This window comes from Procambarus clarkii, chromosome 18, assembly GCF_040958095.1.
Source record: "Procambarus clarkii isolate CNS0578487 chromosome 18, FALCON_Pclarkii_2.0, whole genome shotgun sequence".
In the NCBI taxonomy this organism is placed as follows: domain Eukaryota; kingdom Metazoa; phylum Arthropoda; class Malacostraca; order Decapoda; family Cambaridae; genus Procambarus; species Procambarus clarkii.
The window spans coordinates 43,327,937-43,355,198 of record NC_091167.1 but is presented as its reverse complement, the minus strand read 5'-3'; the positions used below and the strand labels follow the sequence as shown (position 1 = coordinate 43,355,198).

The 27,262-nt window shown below is 38.4% G+C and overlaps 1 protein-coding gene across 1 annotated transcript in view; it reads left to right on the top strand.

Moving 5' to 3' along the window:
- The window catches only part of Usp16-45 (ubiquitin specific protease 16/45), a 214,554-nt gene that overhangs the window by 4,977 nt on the left and 182,315 nt on the right, over positions 1–27,262 (top strand). The window contains 1 exon segment of the mRNA XM_069326551.1: positions 7,049–7,384. Coding sequence (XP_069182652.1) covers positions 7,216–7,384 — 169 coding nt within the window. The 5' untranslated portion in view covers positions 7,049–7,215.

Here is a 27,262-nt window from a genome sequence, read left to right as displayed (position 1 = left end):
ATTTCATTCCCTCTCCCCATTTCACCCTCTCTCCCATTTCACTCTCTTTCCCCATTTCACTCATTTTACCTCCTCTTCCTTCTTCCATTTACCACTCTTCCTCTCCCCTTCCTCCCATTTCATTCCCCCATTCTCCTGCTTCAATTCATCTCCTTATAACTGAAGATTAGGGGAGATGGGGGGCATCTCTCCTAATCTTCAATCTCATACCCCACCTTCCCTTGTTTATTATTATTTTTTTTTTTGAGATATATACAAGAGTTGTTACATTCTTGTACAGCTACTAGTACGTGTAGTGTTTTGGGCAGGTCCCTGGAATACGATCCCTGCCGCAAAGAATCGTAGAATTAATAGTCAAGAACTCTAAATTGATTTCCATCAGGTAACTCAAAGATTTGATTTAGCAGGATTAGCAGATATATTTGGATTAGCAGGCTCTAACAGTACTGTACAGTACAGTATTTTCTAGACTAAACTTATTTTAAATGCTTTAATAAGCATTTAAATGAAATGCCCAAAATGATATGCGTGTTAGTGGCTTTGAAAGAATGGAAAAATACCAGTCTCATGTAATCTCACAAACCCATTGTACCTTCTTGTAAATAAAATTATTATTATTACACAGAGAAATCATATTATCGTGATATATCAATGAGAAAATCCACTGAAGCCATGATGAGGATTCTAACCTATGCACTGGGTGTTCCCACATTCAGGCTCTAATCAATTGCACCACGACATGGTCAAAAGAATTGTTCATCCTCACCATCCCCAACTCCCCTGTCCCGTCGTCCTCCCCACCATTCCCCACTCCCTTGTCCGATGCATTCCCAAATGATATGGTGTTCCCATCAGAAAATTGGGAACATCAAATGATCTGATGTTCCCATCACTGAAATATAAGAAAAACAGTTAAAAAACAAAATTAAAAAATTAAAAATTAAAAGAATAAACTATACTCACGAAATGAACGGTATGATAAACAACACAACTCAATTCCAACGCAATGTCACACAAAATAATTAAAAAAAAATAATAATTAATCTAAATGTATGAAAATTCTATTTGTCAATTCAATCAGAAACATTGAAATGGAATTGTAACATATTTAGTATACAATGCATCCTCCAAATAGACAGTATGTTTTAATACTAAATGTAATAAGTATATTTCCTGACTGTCATGCATAGTACATAATTACACTTATGGTGCTGTTATATTTACCTCCCCATATATTCTCATTTTCTTTTAAGACACTCAAAATTTTAGGATGAAATTTTCATGTTCAATTCTTTATACACAAGTTTTAAATATAAAGAATTTCTTTTTCAGTGTTATTAAACAATAGAGATTTTATACAAAATTTGAAAATATTCTGAGTTACTTTATAATTTATTGAAAGATTTTAGTTTTGTTCTATTAGTTTTATAAAACTGATATCAATATAGCTATAGGTTGAGTACTAATTGTAATTAAGAAGCAATAAAATGCTTGTCCTCATACACTAAGAAGGTTAGGTTAGGTTGTGGTTTTCTATTCAGCTTTTCAGGTAAACTAATATTCTGGTACAAAATCGCGATTTTGGCGATTAAGTGTATTTATGTACTAAGCCTGTAGTCAGGATTGTACTTATTACACTTAGTATTAAAACATACTGGCTATTCAGAGAAGGGGCTGTAGTATAGCGTGTGTTGCTATTATGTGCAACAGATGGCATTGTTTTTAAAAAATAAAAAGCATATTTTTACCTGCCATAGGTGTGGCATCTATATACTGTAGTAGGTACTGTATATAAAAACATATGCATATTCGAATGGAACGCAGTGTCAAAATTTCAAAGCAATCGGTGAAGAACTTTCCGAGATTACAGCGTGTGTTGTTCTTACGTCAAACAGATGGCGCTGTTTAAAAAAAAATGTTTTTCCTGTCACAGGTGAGGCATGTATATAGTAGGTATATAAAAACACGTGCCTATTCGAATGCAACATTGTGTCGAAATGTCAAAGCAATTGGTAAAGAGGTTTCAAAGATTTTCCTCACATGAAAAACACAGTTTAAAAAAAAAAGTTTTTTCCTGTCACAGACGTGACATCTATATAGTATGTATATAAAAACCCGCTCGGATGCAAATGAAACGTTGTGTGAAAATTTCAAAGCAATCGGTGAAGAACTTTCGGAGATTAGCGATTTTGAACAAACGAACATTTACATTTTATTTATATAGATTATTTCATTTAAATTACAAATACTGTATGTAGTTATTTCGTAATTACATATATATTTAGATTATTATGTAAAGATTGTTTTGTCTGAATTGTATCAATTATACAATTATATGCAGGATTCTGTTTGGTAATTTAGGCTTTGTTGATGGCAAAATATATATAAAAATCTTAACATAGCCATTTAAGATTATAGTGCACAAAAAAAATCACATTAACGTGATGCATCAGTGAGAAAATTAACAGGATCCTTGAGGAAGATTTGAGCCTATGCACTGAATACTCCCAAGCAAACACCTTAGACAACTATACCACAACATGGTCAAAAGATTTGTAACCTCGGATTCAACAGAAGGATACCATTGAAGCCTAATTTAGGTTTCACACAATTTCCCCATACACTCTGACTGTGTAGTCTGGGAATTCTACCGCCAACATTTCTCTTCAAATTCGCAAGATAGAATAGGGTTCCTGAATCGTCACGAACCCTAGAGGATTCAGTTGAATCTCGGTTTGCAATACTTTTGACCATGTTGGGGTGTAGTTGTCTAAAGTATTTGTTTAGAACCCAGAGCATAGGTCTGAATCCTCCAAATGGCTCCTACAGATTTTCTCGTAAGATTATAGTGTTTCTTGTGGCCCTAAAATTTAAGAATACAACACAGTACAATACTGTATTGTACAATATTGTCTTGAAAGTATTTTATAATTAATTAGAACAGCATAGACTTAAATAGAGATTAACCCTTAAATTGCTCAGCATAAGGGGGTATAATTCAAAAAATATTTGAATGATGTCAAAATTACTTAAAAATGTTAACAAATCTCCAACTTATTGGCTTCAGCGTCGTGAAACATTCATCAGAATATTTTCAGAAATTGATTTTTGACGAATATTTAAAAAAAAAGAAGTTTTGCTAAGGGGAACGGCTCCTATTAACTGGAACTGATGGATAATGCAATAATAAAGAGATGCAAGCGCCTGTCCGATGCACAAAGAAGAATAGTAATAAGAAGTGTCCACAAAGTGGATGTGCAGCTGGTGCCTTTATAGCATTGGTGAGTAATACATAATAACACAAATAATAATGAGTAAGTATGTTATTATGCTTTATTTTATTATATATCATATAAATACATTACCCAATGTTATTCACATTTACTTTCAACAATGTTCAAATCAAAATTTTTAGGGAATTTTTTTTTAATTGGGTTTTTAGTTTTTTCCTCCTTCGTTTATTATTTGAATTTGTTATAACCTTTACATCCTGGAGAATGCATACCCTTACCTAACTATATGAAGACAGAAGTAAATTGGTCAACAAATAAATCAGTCACAACCCTCAGAACTTGGGACTTTTAATTTTTTTGTCTGATTTTTTCAGACTTCAAACTCTATTTTCCTTGTTTCTTTAGGTTGTTTTGTTGATTAGGGACCAGATTAGGGTTTTTTTTACTTATATAAAGTACAGTATACCTTAAATATATCCCCTAAATCATTATAATTACAGTGGTACCTCGCATAACGAATTTAATCCGTTCCATGTTCGTCATGTGAAACGGACGTCATACAAAACGAGTGTCTCCCCATGTAACCAGTGTGATGCACTGTGCTTATTGTGAAATTTCCCCAGAGTGCATGACATCAAATGTTCCCCAAAATAAAATTTTTCTTTGTAAAATGATAAATTACCGTCCCTGAACATGTCTATGTAAAAATAATTACCAAATTCCACTTACTTTGGCTGTGAGGGCGTGGACAAGGTGCGCTGTGACGTCATCAGGGCCTGGTCGCCCGTGTGTGAAGCTCCCAGACACGGTCGCGCAGGCCATTCAAGCACCGCGTGTTGCCACAAATATATTTTCAAATATTTTTTCTATGCATTTCCAATGCGGCTTTATTTGTTTCATTTATCGTATATGATGCATATTTGTGACCTTTACAATATGTATACAGTAGAATGTTCATAATTTTCCATGAAACTGTGATACATGTGTCAGTAATGTGTCCACAATAAATGTTTATTGTCACAATATTACGTGGTAATAATTCACTAATATTACAATATGTACAGTTTCACATACTATTTACACAGTAACACACTGTATTACACACTCAGTACTTTGGAGGTGCATAATAGTCGACGAAGTAGTCCATGGTACACAGCGCGACTTTGCTCTCCTTGCACCAGCTACAGATAGATTTTTGCTTCCTGTTTCATCGTTATGTGTGCTTGCAAATAACGCACTTGCGTGCACCCTTGGCTTTAGTACTTGTAGGTGGTATGTAGCCAAGCTTGTAAAGCATAAAGTAGTATTGAAACGATTATAGGAAAAGCTCAATTTGTAAGGTAGTCTTGAAAAGATCGCTTTGTAAGGTCCCACACAGGAAGAGATTCAGCTAGCCTCAAAGAGTGTCCATCAGTCAGGAAGAGATTCAGCTAGCCTCAAAGAGTGTCCATCAGTCAGGAAAAGATTCAGGTATTCTTGAAAATATCAATGAACACCACCACCATGGAAGCCGCTAACACTGTTAATCTATGCTACTTGTATCAGATGCATCATCACTGAACGCAGAAAACGATTCATCTATGTATCATCTATATACATTAGAGATGGCAAGGGTGGGGCTCAGAGCTACACCTGGATACGCTTGCTGTATCATCCTCATAGGTGCTGTATCACTGGCATCCGACCGTTGTGTTAAGCCCTTATTGCGCCTAGCTTCACCAATGTTATGACCCTTATGTTCTTCAAACAAAAGGGTCTGAATTGCACCGACTGAGCACAGTCTTTCAACACCGTGTGGGACAGGTGTTTGAGAGCCAGAGGCACGTGTGCCACAAATGGTTGCTCACGCAGTACTAACCCAGCCAGCAGCCCTTGTCTTTCATATTCGTTATGGCAAAAGGTTCGTTCAGTTTTTGTTGGGTAGGCTGCTCCATTATGACAATCTTTCTTTGTTTCAAATGTGTTCCATTTGTTTTGTATTTGTCACTTACGTCTCAATAATGGAGCAGCCTACCCGACAAACACTGAACGAACCTTTATGACATTTGTCCATTTTTCAAATTGTTTCAACAGTTCTTTTATTTTTCGTTTTTTTTTTTTTTTTTTTTAAGAAACATGGAGCAGCCGACCTGTAGACCACCGAACGAACCTTTTTGACATTTGTACTGGTTTTCAAAATTCTTCATTCTTTTTATTATTTACGTTTTTTGTATGTAAGAAACATGGAGCAGCCTACCTGCCGACCACCGAACGAACCTTTTGCTATAAGGCAAATGAAAAATAAATATTGAACACATTTGAAGAAAGGAAAATGTCATAATGGTTTATTCAGTGTATGTAAGGTAGGCTTCTCCATTATTGAGACGCAAATGACAAATAAAAAACAAATGGAACACATTTGAAACAAAGAAAGATTGTTATAATGGAGCAGCCTACCTGCCGAACACCGAACGAACCTTTTTGACATTTGTTGTATATCAGACATTTCATTTCTTTTTTCCTACAAAAACGTCAATGCTTTGCAACATCTCAGTAGTCACCCTTTTATATCCCAGCATCATTAGCATCTTTAAACAAGAACAACATAATTTATGTGCATCGTCGGAGGCGTCTAAGAATGTGCAAGAAGCAGCGCGACCCCTCCATGTGGTGTTGACGTTACTCAAACCAGCGTTCGTCATAAGGGACGATTTGACGCCGATCGGGCCGTTCGTTACCCAAAATATTCGTCTTTTGGGGCAATCGTTATGCGAGGTACCACTGTATTCCTATATTTTTTTTTTGGGGGGGGGTATTTTTTTCTTGACTTCATTTCAACACATAGTGACCTACAACTTTCACATATTTGAGTCTGAATGCCAAACAATGTTTATTACAACATACAAGTAAATTCATGAATTAGATCTGCCATATTCATTGTCGATAAATTCAACTTCAATTATATCTATTAACTAGAATTTCAACTTACATCAGGATCCAAAAATCTAGTTTCTGACCGATTCTCATCATTTTTACATATACAGTAGTGTGCACAGCTGTCTGTTTTACAATCCCTATAGAAATGATTTTTAATAAAATCTAAACGTTTGGAGTTATAAATTTTGCTGTCTAAATTTGCGCATATTTCAAATGCCATAATGACAAATTTTTTTTACAGTAAACTATACTGAAAACCTATATTCTAAATATATGAAAATGAAGATCATATGCTATTCTGAGAGCATAATAACACCAAATGAACAGTTGGTGGTATTTTATATTTTTGCAGCTAATTTCAAAATCTTAAGTTTTCAATATTCAATTTTATAATTATTTTATATTTTCTTGTTTATTAAGTTACACTGGTGTCATTTAGACAAAGTTGGATCATTTGCCTAGTAGATTATGCACAAAACATTTGAAAGAGTTTCCAGAAAATTTAAAAAACTGAGCTCAAGGTCACACATCATATGACGTTTTGCGCAGTTTAATTAAGGGTTGTGACCACCATAATTAGGTGTTGCTAGGTTGGCATGTTGTGAACATACAGTTTGAGCCTGATGGTTGAGGTTAGTGTCTATTATATTAATTTTGAATTAACTTTGATCTAAAAAATTTATCTTTATATTAAAAAAGGAAAATGAAAAGATGCTGACTACTTTCTGAACCTTGCTGCTTGTCCCTGGTAACAAAACATAGCATTATTTCATGCCTTTGTAACATGAGTATCTTCTCTATACAGTACTGATTTTTTTCTTGGCTTAAGGTGTAAAGTGTTCCTTAGTGAAATTTGAAGAAATTGAATGACAGTATTTCAATTAATTCTTTCATACTAGAGGTGAATTACTGTACAGTGAAAAGGTGGTTAATATTTATATTGAAATGAAATGAGTAGAAAATTTGTGTATAGTGCTGTAAGATAATCATTAATCAAGTGTAAATATTTTGAAAAAATTATATTCAAAGTTAAGTGAAAATTGTTGCCGAGTTGTGAGAAAAAAAAATGTGTGCGATGAGGAATAATAAGAGAAACTCGCTCCCTTCCCTGAGCATGAACAAATTCTTTGTGAACAAGAGGGCTTCTATGTTCGAACGACAGGATGAAGCTCCTCGAGACAAGAGAGAATGGAGCCCATGCGGTATCGTTGAAACCTCTCAGCGGAAGATGGAAGGTGCAGTAATGTTCCCAGAGTTGTCTTGTGTGTGTGTATGTTCAGTAATAATGTGTGTTGTGTGCCATGCAATACTAATAGCTAATGCATTTCTTAAAGTTGACATATTTTACATCAATTGGTCTAAGACTGAAATTTTATTATAGAAAAGAATGAATATTTTATTGTGTAGAAAGACATTATGTGGTTCATTACATTGTTTTTTTTTTTTTGGGGGGGGAGGGTCAAGTGTGGGGATGGAGGTGGTGGTTAGGGTCTAGTGTGGGGATGGAGGTGGTGGGGAAAGTCCACTATGGGGGATGGATGGAAGTGGGGAGGGTCAGGTGTGAGGATGGAGGTAGTTGGGAGGGTCTGATGTGGGGATGGAGTTAGTGGGGATACCTGCATGATGGGGTTCTGGGAGTTCTTTACTCCCCAAGCCCGGTCTTAACTTGTAAGAGCTTGGTCTAACAGGCTGTTGTTTGGAGTGGCCAACAGGCCAACATATCCACCACAGCCCGGTTCGTCCGCCACTTACTGAAGAAAGCAACATAGTTTTCTTTTGATGTCCACGGTTGTTCCGGCAATTTTTTTTTATACTCGCTGGGAGGATATTCAACAACCCTGGACCTATGATATTTATACAGTGTTCTTCTGATTGTGCCTATGGCACCCCTGCTCATAACTAGTGCTATTCTGCATTTTCTTCCATATTGTTCACTCCAGTATGTTGTTATTTTACTCTATAGATTTGGTACCTGGCACTCCAGGATTTTCCACGTGTACATTATTTGATATCTCTCTCAGTTACTTTCTAGTGAGTACATTTGGAGAGCTTTGAGATGATCCCAATAATTTAGGTGCTTTGTTGTGTTTATGTATGCCGTATTTGTTCTCTGTGCTCCCTCTATTTCAGCAACTTCCTGCTCTGAAGCGGGAAGTGAGTACTGAGGAGTACTCAAGACGCGACAGCACAGGTGATTTGAATAGTACAACCATTGTGGTGGGATCCCTGGATATGAGAGTTCTTGTAATCCATCCTATCTTTTTCTGGTTGCTGCAATATATGGTTGGTTATGCTCCCTAAACTTTAGGTCATCAGACATCATCAGCAACAAACTTGTTACCCGATGCAGTGCTTGTATCCCAATGCAAATTTTCCGAACAAGTCGGTCTCATAACCGAAAAACTCATAAACAAGGACGCTTGTAACCCGGGGTTCCATTGTATAACAAAATAAAGCATAATAATATACTTACTCATTATTATTTGTGTTATGTATTACTCAGCAATGCTATAAAGGCACCATCTGCATATCCACTTTGTGGACACTTCTTACTATTCTTCTTCGTCTTTGTGTGTTGGACAGGTGCTTGCATCTCTCTATTACTGCATTAGCCACCAGTTCCAGTTAACAAGAGCTGTTCTCCTTATCAACAAAACGTTCTTCTTTTTAAAAATTCGTCTAAAATCAATTTCTGAAAATATTTTGAAAGTTTCACGACACTGAAGCTAATAAGTTAGAGATTTATTTAACATTTTTAAGTAATGTTTATATAATTTAAATATTTTTTGCTTCCCTGCCCCTTTTGCTGAGCAATTTAAGGGTTAAATGGGGATATTTATTTACCAAGACGAGTGTTTCACACGATGAGCTCGGTGCCAGAACGGATTAAATTCGTTAACCGAGGTTCCTCTGTATCTGATATAAGAATAAGGAAAGGCAGTGGTGCAAAGACTGTACCCTGAGGTACAGAGCGTTTTTTTTTTTTTTTTTTAGATATATACAAGAGTTGTTACATTCTTATACAGCCACTAGTACGCGTAGCGTTTCGGGCAGGTCTTTGGAAAACGATCCCCGCCACGAAGAATCGTTGTTACAATAAGTACTTATTTTACTGTTGAGTTAAACAGAGGCTACAGTTAAGGATTTGCGCCCAGTAAATCCTCCCCGGCCAGGATACGAACCCATGACAAAGCGCCCGCAGAACGCCAGGCGAATGTCTTGCCACTGCACCACGGAGACTAACTGCACTTGGACTCTATTTTATTTGATTGACTGTTATTCTTTGTGTTCTATTCGACAGGAAATTAAGTATCCAGTCTTTACTAGTTATTCCCATTTACCTTATTTTGTGTTCTATCACTCCATGGTCATTTGTCGAATGCCTTTGCAAAGTGTGTATACAACATCTGCATTTTGCTTTTCTTCTAAGGCTTCTGTAATTTTGTCATAGTGGTTGAGTAACTGTGACAGACAGGATCTTCCCACTCTAAATCCATGTTGTTCAGGGTTGTGTAGTTCTTAATTTTTCATAAAACTACAAATTTGATTCCTAATCACTTTTTCAAAAACTTTTATAATGTGTGATATTAGTGCAACTGGTCTATAATTTTTTGCCAATACTGTATTGTACTTATACCTCCCTTGTGAAGAGGAGCTATATCTGCAAATTTAAGTGCTGCTTGTATCTCTCCTGTATCCAGTCTCTCTCTCTCCATATTACACTGAGCATTCGCGCAACTGATACTTTACATTTCTTTATGAATACAGTGGAACCTTGTTTGATGAGCGGCTCCATCTATAAGTATTTTGAGTAACGCGCTAGCCACTCACAGAAAACGTGTCTCGATTGACGAGCTTCCGCTCCATTAACGAGAAAACCACGTGGTACTTCCTAGCATTCCCGCTGGTTCTCCCAAATTCTCGGATGCCTTCGACGATGCAAATAAATGTTTTTTTTTTTTTTAAAGATGCTAATGATGCTGGGATGTAAAGGGATGACTGCTGTAATGTTGCAAAGCATAAATTTAAAGTCAGACTAATATAACATCCTGACACTGGCAGCTATATTAGCCTGATTCTGGCCGTTATATTAGTCTGACACTGGCAGTTATATTAGTCTGACACTGTCAGTCATATTAGTCTGACACTGACAGGTATATTTATCTGACACTGGCAGTTTTATTAGTCTGACTGGTAGTTATACTAGCCTGACTGGCAGTTATATTAGTGTGACTCTGGCAGATATATTACTCTGACACTGGCAGTTATATTAGTCTGACTCTGGACCACCCCTAGATCTCTTTCTTTGTCAGAATTCTTTAAAGATTTCTCACATAATTTATAGATTGTGTGGGGTCTATGTTCACCAATTCCACATTCCTTAACATGGCATTTATTAACATTAAATTCCATTTGCCAAGTGGTGCTCCATATACTTATTTTGTCCAGATCTTCTTGAAGGGGATGACAATCATCTAGATGTCTTATCTTCCCTATTATCTTAGCATCATCAGCAAACATGTTCATATAATTCTGTATTCCATCTGGTAGATCGTTTATGTAGTGGTTATCTTGAGGTTATCTTGAGATAATTTCGGGGTTTAGTGTCCCCACGGCCCAGTCCTCGACCAGGCCTCCACCCCCAGGAAGCAGCCCGTGACAGCTGACTATCTCCCAGGTACCTATTTACTGCTAGGTAACAGGGGCATCAGGGTGAAAGAAACTCTGCCCATTGTTTCTCACCTGCACCCGGGATCGAACCCGAGACCACAGGATCACGCGTCCAGTGTTCTGTCCGCTCAGCCACCGGCTCCAGCTTTGTTTATTGTAGACAATAAACATTACCGGTGCAAGAACTGAACCCTGTGTTACTCAACTTGAGACATTCCTCCAATCCGATACATTGCCTCTGATTATTGCCCTCATTTTTCTATCAGGAAATTTTTCATCCATGTTAGAAGCTTACCTGTTACCCCTCCAAAACGTTCCCGTTTCCAAAACAACCTCTTCTGTGGAACTCTTTTCTTTTTTGGCTTTGTGGAAGCCTTTTTTAGGTCCAGATAGATGCAGTCAACCAACCATCTCTTTCCTGTTAAATCTCTGTGGCTTGATCATAGAAACTTGAGTAAATTCGTTACACAAGACCTTCCAGATCGAAAACCATACTGTCTGTCTAATATTATTAATAAATTTTTCTCCAGGTGTTCTACCCATTTAGTTTTAATTATTTTTCCAATATTTTGACTTGTCAATGATGCGGGTCTGTAATTTGGGGGGGGGGGGGGGGGGGTCTTCCCTGCTGCCACTTTTGTAGATTGGAACTATGTTAGCTTTTTTCCACACATCAGCTACAACTCCTGTACACAGGGATGCCTGAAAAATCAGTTGAAGTGGAATGCTAAGCTCAGGTGCACATTCTCTCAGAACCCATGGTGAAACTCCATCTGGACCAACTGCTTTGTTCTTACTTAGCTCCTTGAGCATTTTTTCCACTTCGTCTCTAGACAGCTACCTCTATGTGCTCTATGCTGTTTTCTGGAATTCTTATTTTGTCTGGTTCCCCTGAAGATTTCATTTTGTACAAACATACTTTGGAACTTTTCATTTAATGTTTCACACATTTCCTTTTTATTTTCTGTGAATCTATTTCCCATTTTCAACCTCTGTGAATATTATCCTTTACCTGCAATTTGTTGTTTATGAATTTATAGAATAGACCTAGTTTTACTTTACTTTTGTCCGCAATCCTTTTTTCAAAATTTCTTTCTGCCTCTCTCCTCACTGCCGTGTAGTTGTTTCTCGCATCTTTGTATCGCTGGTAAGTTTGGGGGTTAGCCTCTTCCTATACTGATTCCATTTTTGTGTCTTTTGGTCTCTGGCCCTCTTGCAATTTTTGTTGCACCAATCCTGTTTCCTAGTTCTGCATCTCTTGTTATAAATTTTTTTGTTCCTTTATCATATATTTCACAAAATTTGACATACATCTCGTTTACTTAGTGTCCTAACAGCAAGTCTTTCCAGTCAAATTCCTTAAAGAAATGTCAGAGTTCCCCATAATGACCTCTCCTGAAATCAGGCTTTTCAACAGCTTCACCCTCATTTTCTTCCTGATTATAACGCATTGCATACTTTATTCCCAAAATGACATGGTCACTTTTACCCAAGGAATAGAGGCACTGAATATCTAGTATCTCATCCTCCTTCCTGGTAAATATCACATCCAGCATGGAGGGCACTTCCCCTTCCCTCATCCTCGTAGCTTGTTTAACATGTCGAAACATGAATGTTTCCAGGATGAGGTTTACGAATCTACAAGTCCAAAAATCTTCTGTTCTAGCTTCATATGCCTCCCACAGTATGGATTTCAAGTTGAAGTCGCCGACTACAACTGTTGTGATCTATATTTATCAGCTCTTGCTATAATCTCTCTCATTATTGTTACAAGACCCTCTCGTTTATTATCCAGCTCCTCCTTTGACCATGTGTTGCATGGCGGTGGACTATATGCATTTATGATCGTTAGTTTATCATCCTGATTGCAGATTTCTAGTGCTATTATGTCAACGTCTCGTGGATTGGCAATCATTATTTCATATACCTTTGGGTGTTCTTTCACCAGCACAGCAACACCACCGTCTTTCCTAATTTTTCTGTCCCATTGCCAGACTGAGTAGCCCCATGGGAATATGAGCATTTAAAATATCATCTTCAAGTTTTGTCTCTGCGAGTGCAACAATATCTAGTCTCTGCAACTGTATTACATCACTTGACTCCAGTATCTTTGGTCTCGTCTATCTATGTTGGTGTGCGCAATTTTCAGGAACATGTTTCCCCCTCTCCTATTCTTCACTACCTCTTTCTCTAGTGATTTTGTTGGTTTGCCTTTTTGTACCATTTTACTGGTCTGCCTACCCCTTTCACTTTGTAGAAAAAATAATTAATTTCTTCTTCGTTCCTGCTCTCATTTAAACGTTTTGCCTTGATGAGGTTCAGTTTTAGCTTCTCTCTACTTCTTTTGAAAGACCTTGTCCTAAAGACCTTACTTTCCCTTCCTCTTCACTTTGTAATTTTCTAGCATTCCTTAGTACTTCTTCCATCTCTTTGACACTGTTTAGGGTGATCCTCAAGTGGTTGATATTTCCCTTTTACGTACTTTCCAATCCTCCAGTAGTTGCAGACATTCTCAATGGTAATAATTAAGACCTTCCACGAGGCCAACAGTTTTATCTACTACTTTCTCTTCTTCTACAGCTCTTTCTGCCCTAGATGTTATTTCCTTTTCTTTGCAACCAAAAATTATCAGGGACTTACTTCGATCAACTGTGTTTTGCACCAACTTCGGGTTAGACACCAGTTCCTTTCTCACTTCCAGCCTAATGTTTGTTTTATCCTGGTTGCTGCGATGTTTGGCTTCCTTTACTGCTTCTATTTTTTCCTTCTCCTTGGCCACTTGTGCATAGGTGAGTTGCATATCTTTCTTGCACTGTTCAATTCCCTGTGTAACTTCCTCCATCTGTACTGACAAAAGCTGTTTTTCTTGTAGAATTTTCTTACCTAACCTATCATAGTCATTTATGTTTAAATTTGCTTTAACTTCTTCCAAAGCTATTTTTAAAAGTTTATTTTCCTCATCCATGGCTTTGCAATTTGTTTCCAATTGATTCTTTTCCTTGCATAAGTCTTTCACTAACCCCTCAAGACCTGAGGAAGTGAAGCCTAGCTAGTTCAACAACACTAGTACCATTTTCATGTTTACATATGACCTCTTGTTTTTCCTCTATGGTCATTCATACATGTCTTTTCATATGTTGCACCTTACCACTGACTTTCTTGGGACCCATGGCGTGATATATAATAATCAGTCTTATGTTCAAAAAGCAAAAAATCACCACAAAAATGGAATTTCTTATAGGCGTGATCGTCACTAAGTGGGAAGCTCTAGTAAATTGAGGCAGGTCAGCCCGCGTGACCAGGAACCACACGCTCGGTCGACCCAAACGTGTACCAACAAATATCGTTAGGTGAGGACACTATCGTAAGTCGAGACGCATTTTTCGATCATATTTACATCGTAACTCGAAATTATCGTAAATCGGGGCAATCGTAAGTCGAGGTGCCACTGTATATATATATATACATATATATACTGTATATGTGTATGTATACAGTGGTACATCGGTTTAAGAGTTTAATCCGTTCCTGGAGACAGCTCGTATTCCGAAAACTCGTAATCCGAAGCTAATTTCCCCATAAGAAATAATGGGAAATGAATTAATCCATTCCTGACTACCCAAAAACTCACTTCAAACTAAATTTTATATCTAATTCATATAAATAAACCTACAAAACTATGTTCAAGATATTACTTACCCTTGTTGATGAATGCTGTTGGCGTATGGAAGATGGTGAGGTGGGGGGAGGAGAGGTGTTACTGTTTGGAAGGGGAGTCCCCTTCCATTATAACATCAGGCAGTGAGGACCTTTCTGGTGTGCACTCCCTGGCACGTTTTGCCTGCATACCACTAGGTCCTGGTTGTGGCTCACTGCTCGATTTTCTCACAACAAATCTGTTCATGCAAGCTTGTTTTCCCTTCTTCGCAAGATGTCTCTGTAGTGAGGCATCACATTGTCATTGAAAAGATTAAGGCAACGGCCTACTACAGCATTCTCTGGGTGAATCTTCTCAATAAAAGTTTGCATCTCTTCCCACATCTGGCACACCTTCTTAATTTCTGCAGAAGGGACATTCGCTACTGCCTCATCCTCCTCCACTGGAGAAACATCCTCAGCTGGGTCTTCTTGCTGTTCCTTTTGAAGGGCTTGGATGAGTTCTTTGGTGATCAGTTCTTCGTTGTGTTCTTCCACCAACTCCTCCACATCATCACCATCCAATTCCAAGCCCATTTGCCGGCCCAGAGTAACAAATTCCTCAACAAGAGGCGCATCATTTACAGGCTCAAACCCCTCAAAGTCTAGTTCTGTCACACATTCAGGCCACAATTTTCTCCAGCCAGAAGTCAGGGTTCTCTGAGTCACTTCTTGCCAGGCTTTGTCAACGAGTTTTAAAGAACTACAAATGTTAGAATGGTCTTTCCAGAACTCTTTGAGAGTGAGGTTTGTGGCTTCAGTCACTTCAAAACATTTCCGGAAAAGTGCCCTTTCATACAGTTTCTTAAAATTCGCTATGATTTTCTGGTCCATAGGCTGAATTTCGAGGAGTGGTGTTAGGAGGAAGGAACTTTATTGTGAAAAATTTACTATCTGTGCATCAATTCGTCTTCCAATCCTTGAGGATGAGCAGGAGCATTGTCGAGGAGAAGCATGGCCTTGAGTGGCAAATGTTTCTCCTGCAGATATTTTTCTATGGCAGGGCACACCACATCATTCACCCACTCCGAAAAAAAATTCCTAGTCACCCATGTCCTTTTATTAGCCTTCCACATCACACACATTTGGTTTTTCTGCACTTTATACTGTTTGAAAACCCTTGGATTTTCAGAATGATATACTAGCAAGGGTTTAATTTTCAAATCGCCACTCGCATTTGAACACAGCACAAGCGTAAACCTATCTTTCATAGGCTTGTGTCCGGGTAAGGATTTTTCCTCCTTGGTAATGTATGTCCTCTTAGACAGTCTTTTCCAGAACAGTCCTGTTTCATCACAATTAAACACTTGTTGCAGTAGGTATCCCTCAGCCTCTGCAAACTCTTTAAATTCTTCAATAAATCGTTCAGCGGCTGGTTTGTCTGAGCTGGCTGCCTCCCCATGCCTCACAACACTATGGATACCACTTCTTTTTCTCAATTTTTCAAACCATCCCCTGCTTGCCTTATAGTCTATCGTATCTGCACTTGTTCCAGGGGTTTTCTTTAGGTCTTCGTGCAATACTTTGGCTTTCTCACAAATGATGGCCTCCAAAACACTATCACCCCTTTAACTCCTTGTCGTGTATCCAAATTAATAACAACTTTTCCACTTCTTCAAGTATTTGTGGTCTTTGTTTCGTGATTGTTCTTACGCTTTTTGCCACTTTAGCACTCATAATGTCCTTGCTAAGTACAGTATAGTGCATATCATTGACGTGGCTTTGTTGTACTGCTTACAAAGTTCAACAACACATGTACCATTTTCATGCTTCCGAATGATCTCTTGTTTTTCCTCTATTGTCATCCTCACATGAGCTTTCTTGCCATGATCCTTACCACTGGCTTTCTTGGGATCCATGATGAGATAAATAATAACAACTTTTATGGTCAAATGACCAAAAATCTAACAAAACACTGAAAATCCGGGTGAAGAATTGACGTGGGATAGTCACTGGGCGCGAGGCACTGGTAAACTGAGGGGTGAGGGGCGACGATCGCCGTACCACCACGCGCTAGGTCGGCCTGTACGCGTATCAACAAACTCGCGTTCCGAGGTAACCCTCGCCTTCCGAGGCACATTTTCCGAGCAAATCCTGCTCGTATTCCAAAAAACTCGTATTCAAGGACACTCGTATTCCGTGGTACCACTGTGTATATATTATATACAATGGGACCTCGACTTACAATGCTAATCTGTTCACAGAGACAGATCGTAAGTCGAAATATCGTAAGTCAAAGCGATTTTTCCCATAAGAAATAAAGAAAATTTAATTAATCCGTTCCCCACCCTCCAAAATATTAACATACAAATACATTTTATACTGAATACAATGTTTTTTCTAACTACAATATAGTACCTAAGTTTATCTTACCTTTATGGAGGGCTCTTGATGGCGTATGGAAGATGGTGATGAGGGGGAGGAGAAGAGTTGTTACTGTTTGGATGGGGAGTCCCCTTCTATTATCACATCAGGCAGTGATGTTTTCTCTGGGGTACTCTCTCTCCTACGTTTTGCCTGAATACCACTAGGACCTGGTTGTGGTTCAGTGCTGGTTTGTCTGACTACAAATTTGTCAAAAGACATTTGTTTTCCCTTCGTTTTAACATTTGTCTTCCCTTCCTTTTAACATTTGTCTGTAATGATGCATCACAGTGTCATTGAATAGGTTAAGGCAATGACCTACTGCAGCTTGATTTGGGTGAGTCGTTTCAGCAAAGGTTTGCAATTCTTCCCTTGCTGCACACATTTTCTTAATTTTTGAGGAAGAGACATTCTGTACTGGCACATCCTCCCCTGAAGAAATTTCCTCAGCTGTCTCTTCTTGCTGCTCCTTTTCAACGGCTTGGAGTTCTTCAGTGGTCAGTTCTTCATTGTGTCCTTCCACCAACTCCTCCACATCAGCACCATTCAACTCCAAACCCAATTGCTGACCCAGAGAAACAATTTCCTCAAGAAGAGGCACTTCAGGTTCAGGCTCAAACCCCTCAAAGTCTTGTTCTGCAACACATTCAGACCACAATTTTCTCCAGCCAGAGATCAGGGTTCTTTGAGTCACTTCTTGCCAGGCTTTGTCAACAAGTTTTAAAGCACTATAAATGTTAAAATGGTTTTTCCAGAACTCTTTAAGGGTGAGGTTTGTGGCATCCGTCACTTCGACACATCTCGGGAAATGTGCCCTTTCATAAAGTTTCTTAAAATTGGCAATGATTTTCTGGTCCATATACTGAAGTAGAGGAGTGGTGTTGGGAGGAAGGAACTTTATTGTAACAAACCTAAATTCCTCATCCAATGAATCCTCCAAGCCTGGAGGATGGGCAGGAGCATTATCGAGGAGAAGCTGGGCCTTGAGTGGCAAACTGTTTTCCTGCAAATATTTTTTGATGGCAGGGCACACCACCAAATTCACCCACTCTGTAAAAAATTGCCTAGTCACCCATGCCTTAGCATTAACCTTCCACATCGCACATTTTATATTTCTGCACATTATATTTTTTGAAAATCCTTGGATTTTTTAAATAATACACAAGCAAGGGTTTAATTTTCAAATCGCCACTCGCATTACCACACAACACAAGAGTAAACCGACCTTTCATAGGCTTGTGTCCAGGTAATGACTTCTCCTCCTTGGTAATGTATGTTTTCTTTGGCAATCTTTTCCAGAATAGCCCTGTCTCGTCACAATTAAACACTTGTTGTGGTAGGTATGCCTCACTCTGCACAAAATCTTTAAATTCGCCAATGAATCTTTCAGCCGCTGGTTTGTCTGAGCTGGCAGCCTCCCCATGCCTCACAACACTATGAATTCCACTTTTTTTTCTAAATTTCTCAAACCATCCCCTGCTCGCCTTAAACTCTTTCACTTCTGCATCACTCGTTCCAGGGGTTTTCTTTAAAAGGTCTTCATGCAGTTTTCTTGCCTTTTCACAAATGATGGTCTCCAAAATGCTATCACCCGCTAACTCCTTGTTGTGTATCCAAATTAATAATAACTGTTCAACATCCTCAAGTGTTTGTGTTCTAGGTTTCGTGATTATTGATATGCCTTTTGCCACTTTAGCACTCATAATGTCCTTTTTCTTAGCCAGTTTGGTGGATATCATTGACTGAGATTTGTTGTACTGCCTAGGCAGTTCAACAACCCGCACACCATCTTCATATTTACGAATGATCTCTTGTTTCTGCTCTATGGTCATTCTTACATGGGATCTCGTATGTTGAGCCTTACCACTGACTTTCCTGGGACTCATGGTGTGATATATAATAATTACTTTAATGTTCAAAATGCAAAAAATCGCCACAAACAAGGAATTTCTTATAGGCGCGATCATCACTAAGAGGGCAGCTGTAGTAAACTGAGGCAGGTCGGACCGCGTGACCGGGAACCATGCGCTTGGTTGACCCGAACGTATACCAACAAATATCGGAAGTCGACGACACCATCGGATATCCAGTCACATTTTTCGATTAAATTTACATCGTAACTCGAAATTATCGTAAGTAGGGGCAATATATATATATGTATATATATATATATATATATATATATATATATTATATATATATATATTATATATATATATATATATATATATATATATATATATATATATATATATATATATATATATATGTATATATATATATATATGTATATATAACTGAAAACTCACACCCCAGAAGTGACTCGAACCCATACTCCCAGAAGCAACGCATCTGGTATGTACAAGACGCCTTAATCCACTTGACCATCACGACCGGACATAATGAGGTGATAGCCGAGGCTATTTGAACCACCCCACCGCAGGCACTCGGATAGTTATCTTGGGCATAGCATTTTACCAAATCACCTCATTCTTTGGGGCAACACGTGAGGAACACAAATGCGAACAAGCCTGAATGGTCCCCAGGACATATGCAACAAATATGCAGGACATATGCGGTTGCATATGTCCTGGGGACCATTCAGGCTTGTTCGCATATGTATATATATATATATATGTATATATATATATATATATATATATATATATATATATATATATATATATATACTGTGTATATATATACACACACGTATATATATATAATATATTGTGACGGGAAAGTGTTGGAGTGTAGATGTTCGGCAGTCCTCCAATGGCAGGTGTCAATGCTTAGTCACACTTACAAAAAAAAAAAAGATAGACTGCTTGCCTGTTGTCTGTCTGTCTGTGGTAAAGTAAGGGAAGACACGCAAAATACAAAGTGTGAACAATGACACTTTAGTTAACATAGAAAACGAAATATAAACAAAGACAATCCCTTGGCAATGTACAGTGCAAAAGAACAAGTCAAAAACAATATAGCATAAATGAATAATAGGGATGAAGTTACTCTACAATAATATAATGTTAAAAGTGAAAAATAATCAGGTGCCGAGAATATGGCGCTAGCTGCGAGACATCCACCTGATACAGCAATCAGTTAGTTGTTCACTGCTTGAGAGCACAAGGATATTTTGACTTCAATGGCTGGATCAAGCCCAGACATTGACTCAGGTAGAGGGCTCTGAGGTGCAGTGTGCAGGTGTGCAATCGGCGAGTCACCAATTAGGAGCAGGCAGGCTGGGAAGGGTAGTTGGCTGGTTGATGACGAGCCGGCGTGGAGGGAGTGGAATAGGGGGTGAGTTTTGGGTACGTTTTGCCTCCTGGTCAAAACGTTTTGTGCTACTGGGAGACGTATCTTGAAGGTAGCATCTTATTTTTGTGTAAAATACGTAACTTCATGTAGAGAAGAGCAGGCTCAATCTCTCTTGAAAGAGATTATCGTCACAAAATATATATACAGTATATACAGTATATATATATATATATATATATATATATATATATATATATATATATATATATATATATATATATATATATATATATATATATATATAAGCCTATACTTGCATAAACCACAAGTGAAGATTAACAATCTTTGGACAACACCCACCAGTGGGACTCGAACCCAGAAAGCACAACTACCTTCCAGTAGCTGCCATAACTAGTACGCTTTAACCCACTACACCATCAGACCCTACAAAAGAAGTAGAGACTTCGAGATATATATACATCTCAAATATCTCCACTTCCCGAGGGCACTAGACAAGTGTGAGGTTAGTCTGCGTTTTTCATCAAGCCACTGTCAATGTGAGAGAACTCGTGTCCATGCTATAAGCCTATACTTGCATAAACCACAAGTGAAGATTAACAATCTTTGGACAACACCCACCAGTGGGACTCGAACCCAGAAAGCACAACTACCTTCCAGTAGCTGCCATAACTAGTACGCTTTAACCCACTACACCATCAGACCCTACAAAAGAAGTAGAGACTTCGAGATATATATACATCTCAAATATCTCCACTTCCCGAGGGCACTAGACAAGTGTGAGGTTAGTCTGCGTTTTTCATCAAGCCACTGTCAATGTGAGAGAACTCGTGTCCATGCTATAAGCCTATACTTGCATAAACCACAAGTGAAGATTAACAATCTTTGGACAACACCCACCAGTGGGACTCGAACCCAGAAAGCACAACTACCTTCCAGTAGCTGCCATAACTAGTACGCTTTAACCCACTACACCATCAGACCCTACAAAAGAAGTAGAGACTTCGAGATATATATACATCTCAAATATCTCCACTTCCCGAGGGCACTAGACAAGTGTGAGGTTAGTCTGCGTTTTTCATCAAGCCACTGTCAATGTGAGAGAACTCGTGTCCATGCTATAAGCCTATACTTGCATAAACCACAAGTGAAGATTAACAATCTTTGGACAACACCCACCAGTGGGACTCGAACCCAGAAAGCACAACTACCTTCCAGTAGCTGCCATAACTAGTACGCTTTAACCCACTACACCATCAGACCCTACAAAAGAACGCAGGTCTTTGTAGTTCAAGTATTCTTGAAAATATCTATGGAAGACACCACCATGGAAGCAGCTAACACTGTTCATTTATGCTAATTGTATCAGATGCATCATCACTGAACACAGAAAACGATTCATCTATGTATCATCTATATAAATTGGAGATGGCAAGGGTGGGCCTCAGAGCTACAACTGGATACGCTCACTGTATCATCCTCATAGGTGTTGTATCACTTGCATCCGACCGTTGTGTTAAGTCCTTATTGCGCCTTGCTTCACCAATACTGTATTATGACCCTTATGTTCTTCTAACAATAAGGTCTGAATTTCACCGACTAAGCGCAATCTTTCAACACCGTGTTGGACAGGTGTTTCGGAGCCAGAGGCACGTGTGCCACAAATGGTTGCTCACGCAGTACTAACCCAGCCAGCAGCCCTTGTTTTTCATATTTGTTATAGCAAAAGGTTCGTTCAATGATTGTCGGGTAGGCTGCTCCATTATGACAATTTTTCTTTGTTTCAAATGTGTTCCATTTGTTTTGTATTTGTCATTTACATCTCTATAATGGAGCAGCCTACCCGACAAACATTGAACGAACCTTTATGGCATTTGTCCATTTTTCAAATTGTTTCAACTGTTTTTTTATTATTCGTTTTTTATTTTTTATTTAAGAAACATGGAGCAGCCTATCTGTAGACCACCGAACAAACGTTTTTGACAATTGTTCTGGTTTTCAAAATTCTTAATTTATTTTTTAATTTACGTTTTTTTATGTAAGAAACATGGAGCAGCCTACCTGCCGACCACTGAACGAACCTTTTGCTATAAGACAAATGAAAAATATATATTGAACACATTTGAAGAAAGGAAAATGTCATAAAGGTTTGTTCAGTGTATGTAAGGTAGGCTGTTCCATTATTGAGATGTAAATGACAAATACAAAACAAATGGAACACATTTGAAACAAAAAAAAGATTGTTGTAATGGAGCAGCCTACCTGCCGAACACCGAACGAATCTTTTTGGCATTTGTTGTACAGTATTTCAGATATTTCATTTCTTTTTTCCTACAAAAACGTCAATGCTTTGCAACATCTCAGCAGTCACCCCTTTATATCCCAGCATCGTTAGCATCTTTAAACAAGAACAACATAATTTATGTGCATTGTTGGAGGCGTCCGAGATTGTGCAAGAAGCAGCGCAACTCCACCATGTGGTGTTGACATTACTTAAACGAGCGTTCGCCATACGGGACGATTTGTCGCCGATCGGCCGTTCGTTACCCAAAATGTTCGCCTTTTGGGGCGATCGCTATGCGAGGTACCATTGTGTGTGTGTATGTATATATATATATATATATATATATATATATATATATACATATTTGGTAAAAATGCTATGCCCAAGATAACTATCCGAGTGCCGGCGGTGGGGTGGTTCAAATAGCCTCGGCTATCACCTCATTATGTCCGGTCGTGATGGTCAAGTGGATTAAGGCGTCTTGTACATACCAGATGCGTTGCTTCTGGGAGTATGGGTTCGAGTCACTTCTGGGGTGTGAGTTTTCAGTTGCATATGTCCTGGGGACCATTCAGGCTTGTTCGCATTTGTGTTCCTCACGTGTTGCCCCAAAGAATGAGGTGATTTGGTAAAATGCTATGCCCAAGATAACTATCCGAGTGCCGGCGGTGGGGTGGTTCAAATAGCCTCGGCTATCACCTCATTATGTCCGGTCGTGATGGTCAAGTGGATTAAGGCGTCTTGTACATACCAGATGCGTTGCTTCTGGGAGTATGGGTTCGAGTCACTTCTGGGGTGTGAGTTTTCAGTTGCATATGTCCTGGGGACCATTCAGGCTTGTTCGCATATATATATATATATATATATATATATATATATATATATATATATATATTAGTATATTTTGGTAGCAGTCTTTCCTGTAGACATATATTATTAAATATGACCGAAAAAGTAAGATTAATAATTCTAACACGAATTTTCTCAATCTTTCGTACATTACGCTTCACTGTTGGAGGTAAATAAAAAATCAATTCTCCAAAATTCATTTTTATTTCTAGTCTGACGCGACACGGGCGCGTTTCATAAAACTTATTACATTTTCAAAGACTTTAGTTCACAAATACACAACTGAATAGAACTTACGTATCTCCGATTTTATATCTACATTTGAGTGAGGTGGAAGGGGTGATGTGGCATTAACACAAGACAGAACAAAATGTGGTTTTAATAGGGTATTAATTTCATCAACACAAGACAGAACAAGAGTATTAATAGGGTATTAATTTCATCAACACAAGACAGAACACGAAACAATGGATATTGAATAGAAGTGTTTGTAGAAAGCCTATTGGTCCATATTTCTTGATGCTTCTATATTGGAGCGGAGTCTTGAGGTGGGTAGAATATAGTTGTGCAATAATTGGCTGTTGATTGCTGGTGTTGACTTCTTGATGTGTAGTGCCTCGCAAACGTCAAGCCGCCTGCTATCGCTGTATCTATCAATAATTTCTGTGTTGTTTACTAGGATTTCTCTGGCAATGGTTTGGTTGTGGGAAGAGATTATATGTTCCTTAATGGAGCCCTGTTGCTTATGCATCGTTAAACGCCTAGAAAGAGATGTTGTTGTCTAGCCTATATACTGGGTTTTTTGGAGCTTACAGTCCCCAAGTGGGCATTTGAAGGCATAGACGACGTTAGTCTCTTTTAAGGCGTTCTGTTTTGTGTCTGGAGAGTTTCTCATGAGTAGGCTGGCCGTTTTTCTGTTTTTATAGTAAATCGTCAGTTGTATCCTCTGATTTTTGTCTGTAGGGATAACGTTTCTATTAACAATATCTTTCAGGACCCTTTCCTCCGTTTTATGAGCTGTGGAAAAGAAGTTCCTGTAAAATAGTCTAATAGGGGGTATAGGTGTTGTGTTAGTTGTCTCTTCAGAGGTTGCATGGCTTTTCACTTTCCTTCAACAGAACGCCTTAAAAGAGACTAACGTCGTCTATGCCTTCAAATGCCCACTTGGGGACTGTAAGCTCCAAAAAACCCAGTATATAGGCAAGACAACAACATCTCTTTCTAGGCGTTTAACGATGCATAAGCAACAGGGCTCCATTAAGGAACATATAATCTCTTCCCACAACCAAACTATTCCCAGAGAAAAACTAGAAAACAACACAGAAATCATCGATAGATACAGCGATAGCAGGCGGCTTGACGTTTGCGAGGCACTACACATCAAGAAGTCAACACCAGCAATCAACAGCCAATTATTGCACAACTATATTCTACCCACCTCAAGACTCCGCTCCAATATAGAAGCATCAAGAAATATGGACCAATAGGCTTTCTACAAACACTTCTATTCAATATCCATTGTTTCGTGTTCTGTCTTGTGTTGATGAAATTAATACCCTATTAATACCACATTTTGTTCTGTCTTGTGTTAATGCCACATCACCCCTTCCACCTCACTCAAATGTAGATATAAAATCGGAGATACGTAAGTTCTATTCAGTTGTGTATTTGTGAACTAAAGTCTTTGAAAATGTAATAAGTTTTACGAAACGCGCCCGTGTCGCGTCAGACTAGAAATAAAAATGAATTTTGGAGAATTGATTTTTGATTTACCTCCAACAGTGAAGCGTAATGTACGAAAGATTGAGAAAATTCGTGTTAGAATTATTAATCTTACTTTTTCGGTCATATTTAATAATATATATATATATATGACCGAAAAAGTAAGATTAATAATTCTAACACGAATTTTCTCAATCTTTCGTACATTTCTTTTCACTGTTGGAGGTAAATCAAAAATCAATTCTCCAAAATTCATTTTTATTTCTAGTCTGACGCGACACGAGCGCGTTTCGTAAAACTTATTACATTTTCAAAGACTTTAGTTTACAAATACACAACTGAATAGAACTTATGCATCTCCGATTTTATATCTACATTTGAGAGAGGTCGATGGGGTGAGGTGGCATTAATAGGGTATTAATTTCATCAACACAAGACAGAACACGAAACAATGGGTATTGAATAGAAGTGATTGTAGAAAGCCTATTGGTCCATATTTCTTGATGCTTCTATATTGGAGCGGAGTCTTGAGGTGGGTAGAATATAGTTGTGCATTAACACTTTCGCGCTCTCCGCAAAGGTCACTCAGCCAACCGAATGTGCGTTTTTATCGCTTAAGCGTAAAAACAAAAATGTGTATACTCTTTTTACTCTTCTGACCTTAGTTCTCATGCTACGTATTTCATTTTGGTACCAACGTGTTCGCAATAAAATTCTCTAGAAGAACATTAGTAAAATAAGTCACGAAACATATAGGGATACCAGCACCAAATAAATAACTACGTAGATGACTCGCCGTGAGCGCCCATCAGCAACAAAATGTTTTTACTCTTGGGATTGTAATCACCTCCACACTTGTTCTACAGCGTTAATTTTGGTATCAATGGACTCGCAATGAAATTCCCAACACGGTGATATGAATATAAGCGTAGAATAATGATGCAGCCGACCTGCAAGAGTGTGGGAAGTGGTGAAATTGTTACCCGGTATCGGTGACGGGACAACGCACGGCGCTTTGAAAGTTTATACTTATTTCATTCTCATGACATTAATTTTCTATGTACGTCATTCATTTTTATGTCAATGTGTTCACAATAGAATGTTCTATGTGCCCATAGGTAAAAAATATCAACAAAGCGTAAGTTAGAATAGCGACAAATATAAAACAACGCTGGAACATATCAGTGAGCGTCAAACACACACGAAATATTTTTACTTTTGTTATGTTTGTCAAGATTATACTTGTTGCACACAGTTATTTTTGGTTGTATATTGATCGGAATAAAATTCCCTAAACAGACATATGCATCTAATACATGATATGGGGGAAGAATTACCAGTATAAACGGCTAAAGTCACCCACCTGCAACCCGTTTGGGACAAAATACCATTTGATCGAAGTTATCCACACCTTTCATGAACTTATTGTACCATGCAGCCTAGTGGTGAGAAAGAGAGCCTCATAGCGCGCAGTTTGAAACAAACCCAAAGTAAATCGGATAAAAATTGAATTTTATACAAATATTTTAAAAGTTGACATAACTTTATGTCCACTATGCGTTTACGTTAGACGAAACCGAACGCGCCGGCGCGTCCAGATAGCGCGAAAGTGTTAATTGGCTGTTGATTGCTGGTGTTGACTTCTTGATGTGTAGTGCCTCGCAAACGTCAAGCCGCCTGCTATCGCTGTATCTATCGATGATTTCTGTGTTGTTTACTAGGATTTCTCTGGCGATGGTTTGGTTGTGGGAAGAGATTATATGTTCCTTAATGGAGCCCTGTTGCTTATGCATCGTTAAACGCCTAGAAAGAGATATTGTTGTCTTGCCTATATACTGGGTTTTTTGGAGCTTACAGTCCCCAAGAGGGCATTTGAAGGCATAGACGTCTATGCCTTCATAGGCGTCTATCGTCTATGCCTTCAAATGCCCTCTTGGGGACTGTAAGCTCCAAAAAACCCAGTATATAGGCAAGACAACAACATCTCTTTCTAGGCGTTTAACGATGCATAAGCAACAGGGCTCCATTAAGGAACATATAATCTCTTCCCACAACCAAACCATCGCCAGAGAAATCCTAGTAAACAACACAGAAATCATCGATAGATACAGCGATAGCAGGCGGCTTGACGTTTGCGAGGCACTACACATCAAGAAGTCAACAGCCAATTAATGCACAACTATATTCTACCCACCTCAAGACTCCGCTCCAATATAGAAGCATCAAGAAATATGGACCAATAGGCTTTCTA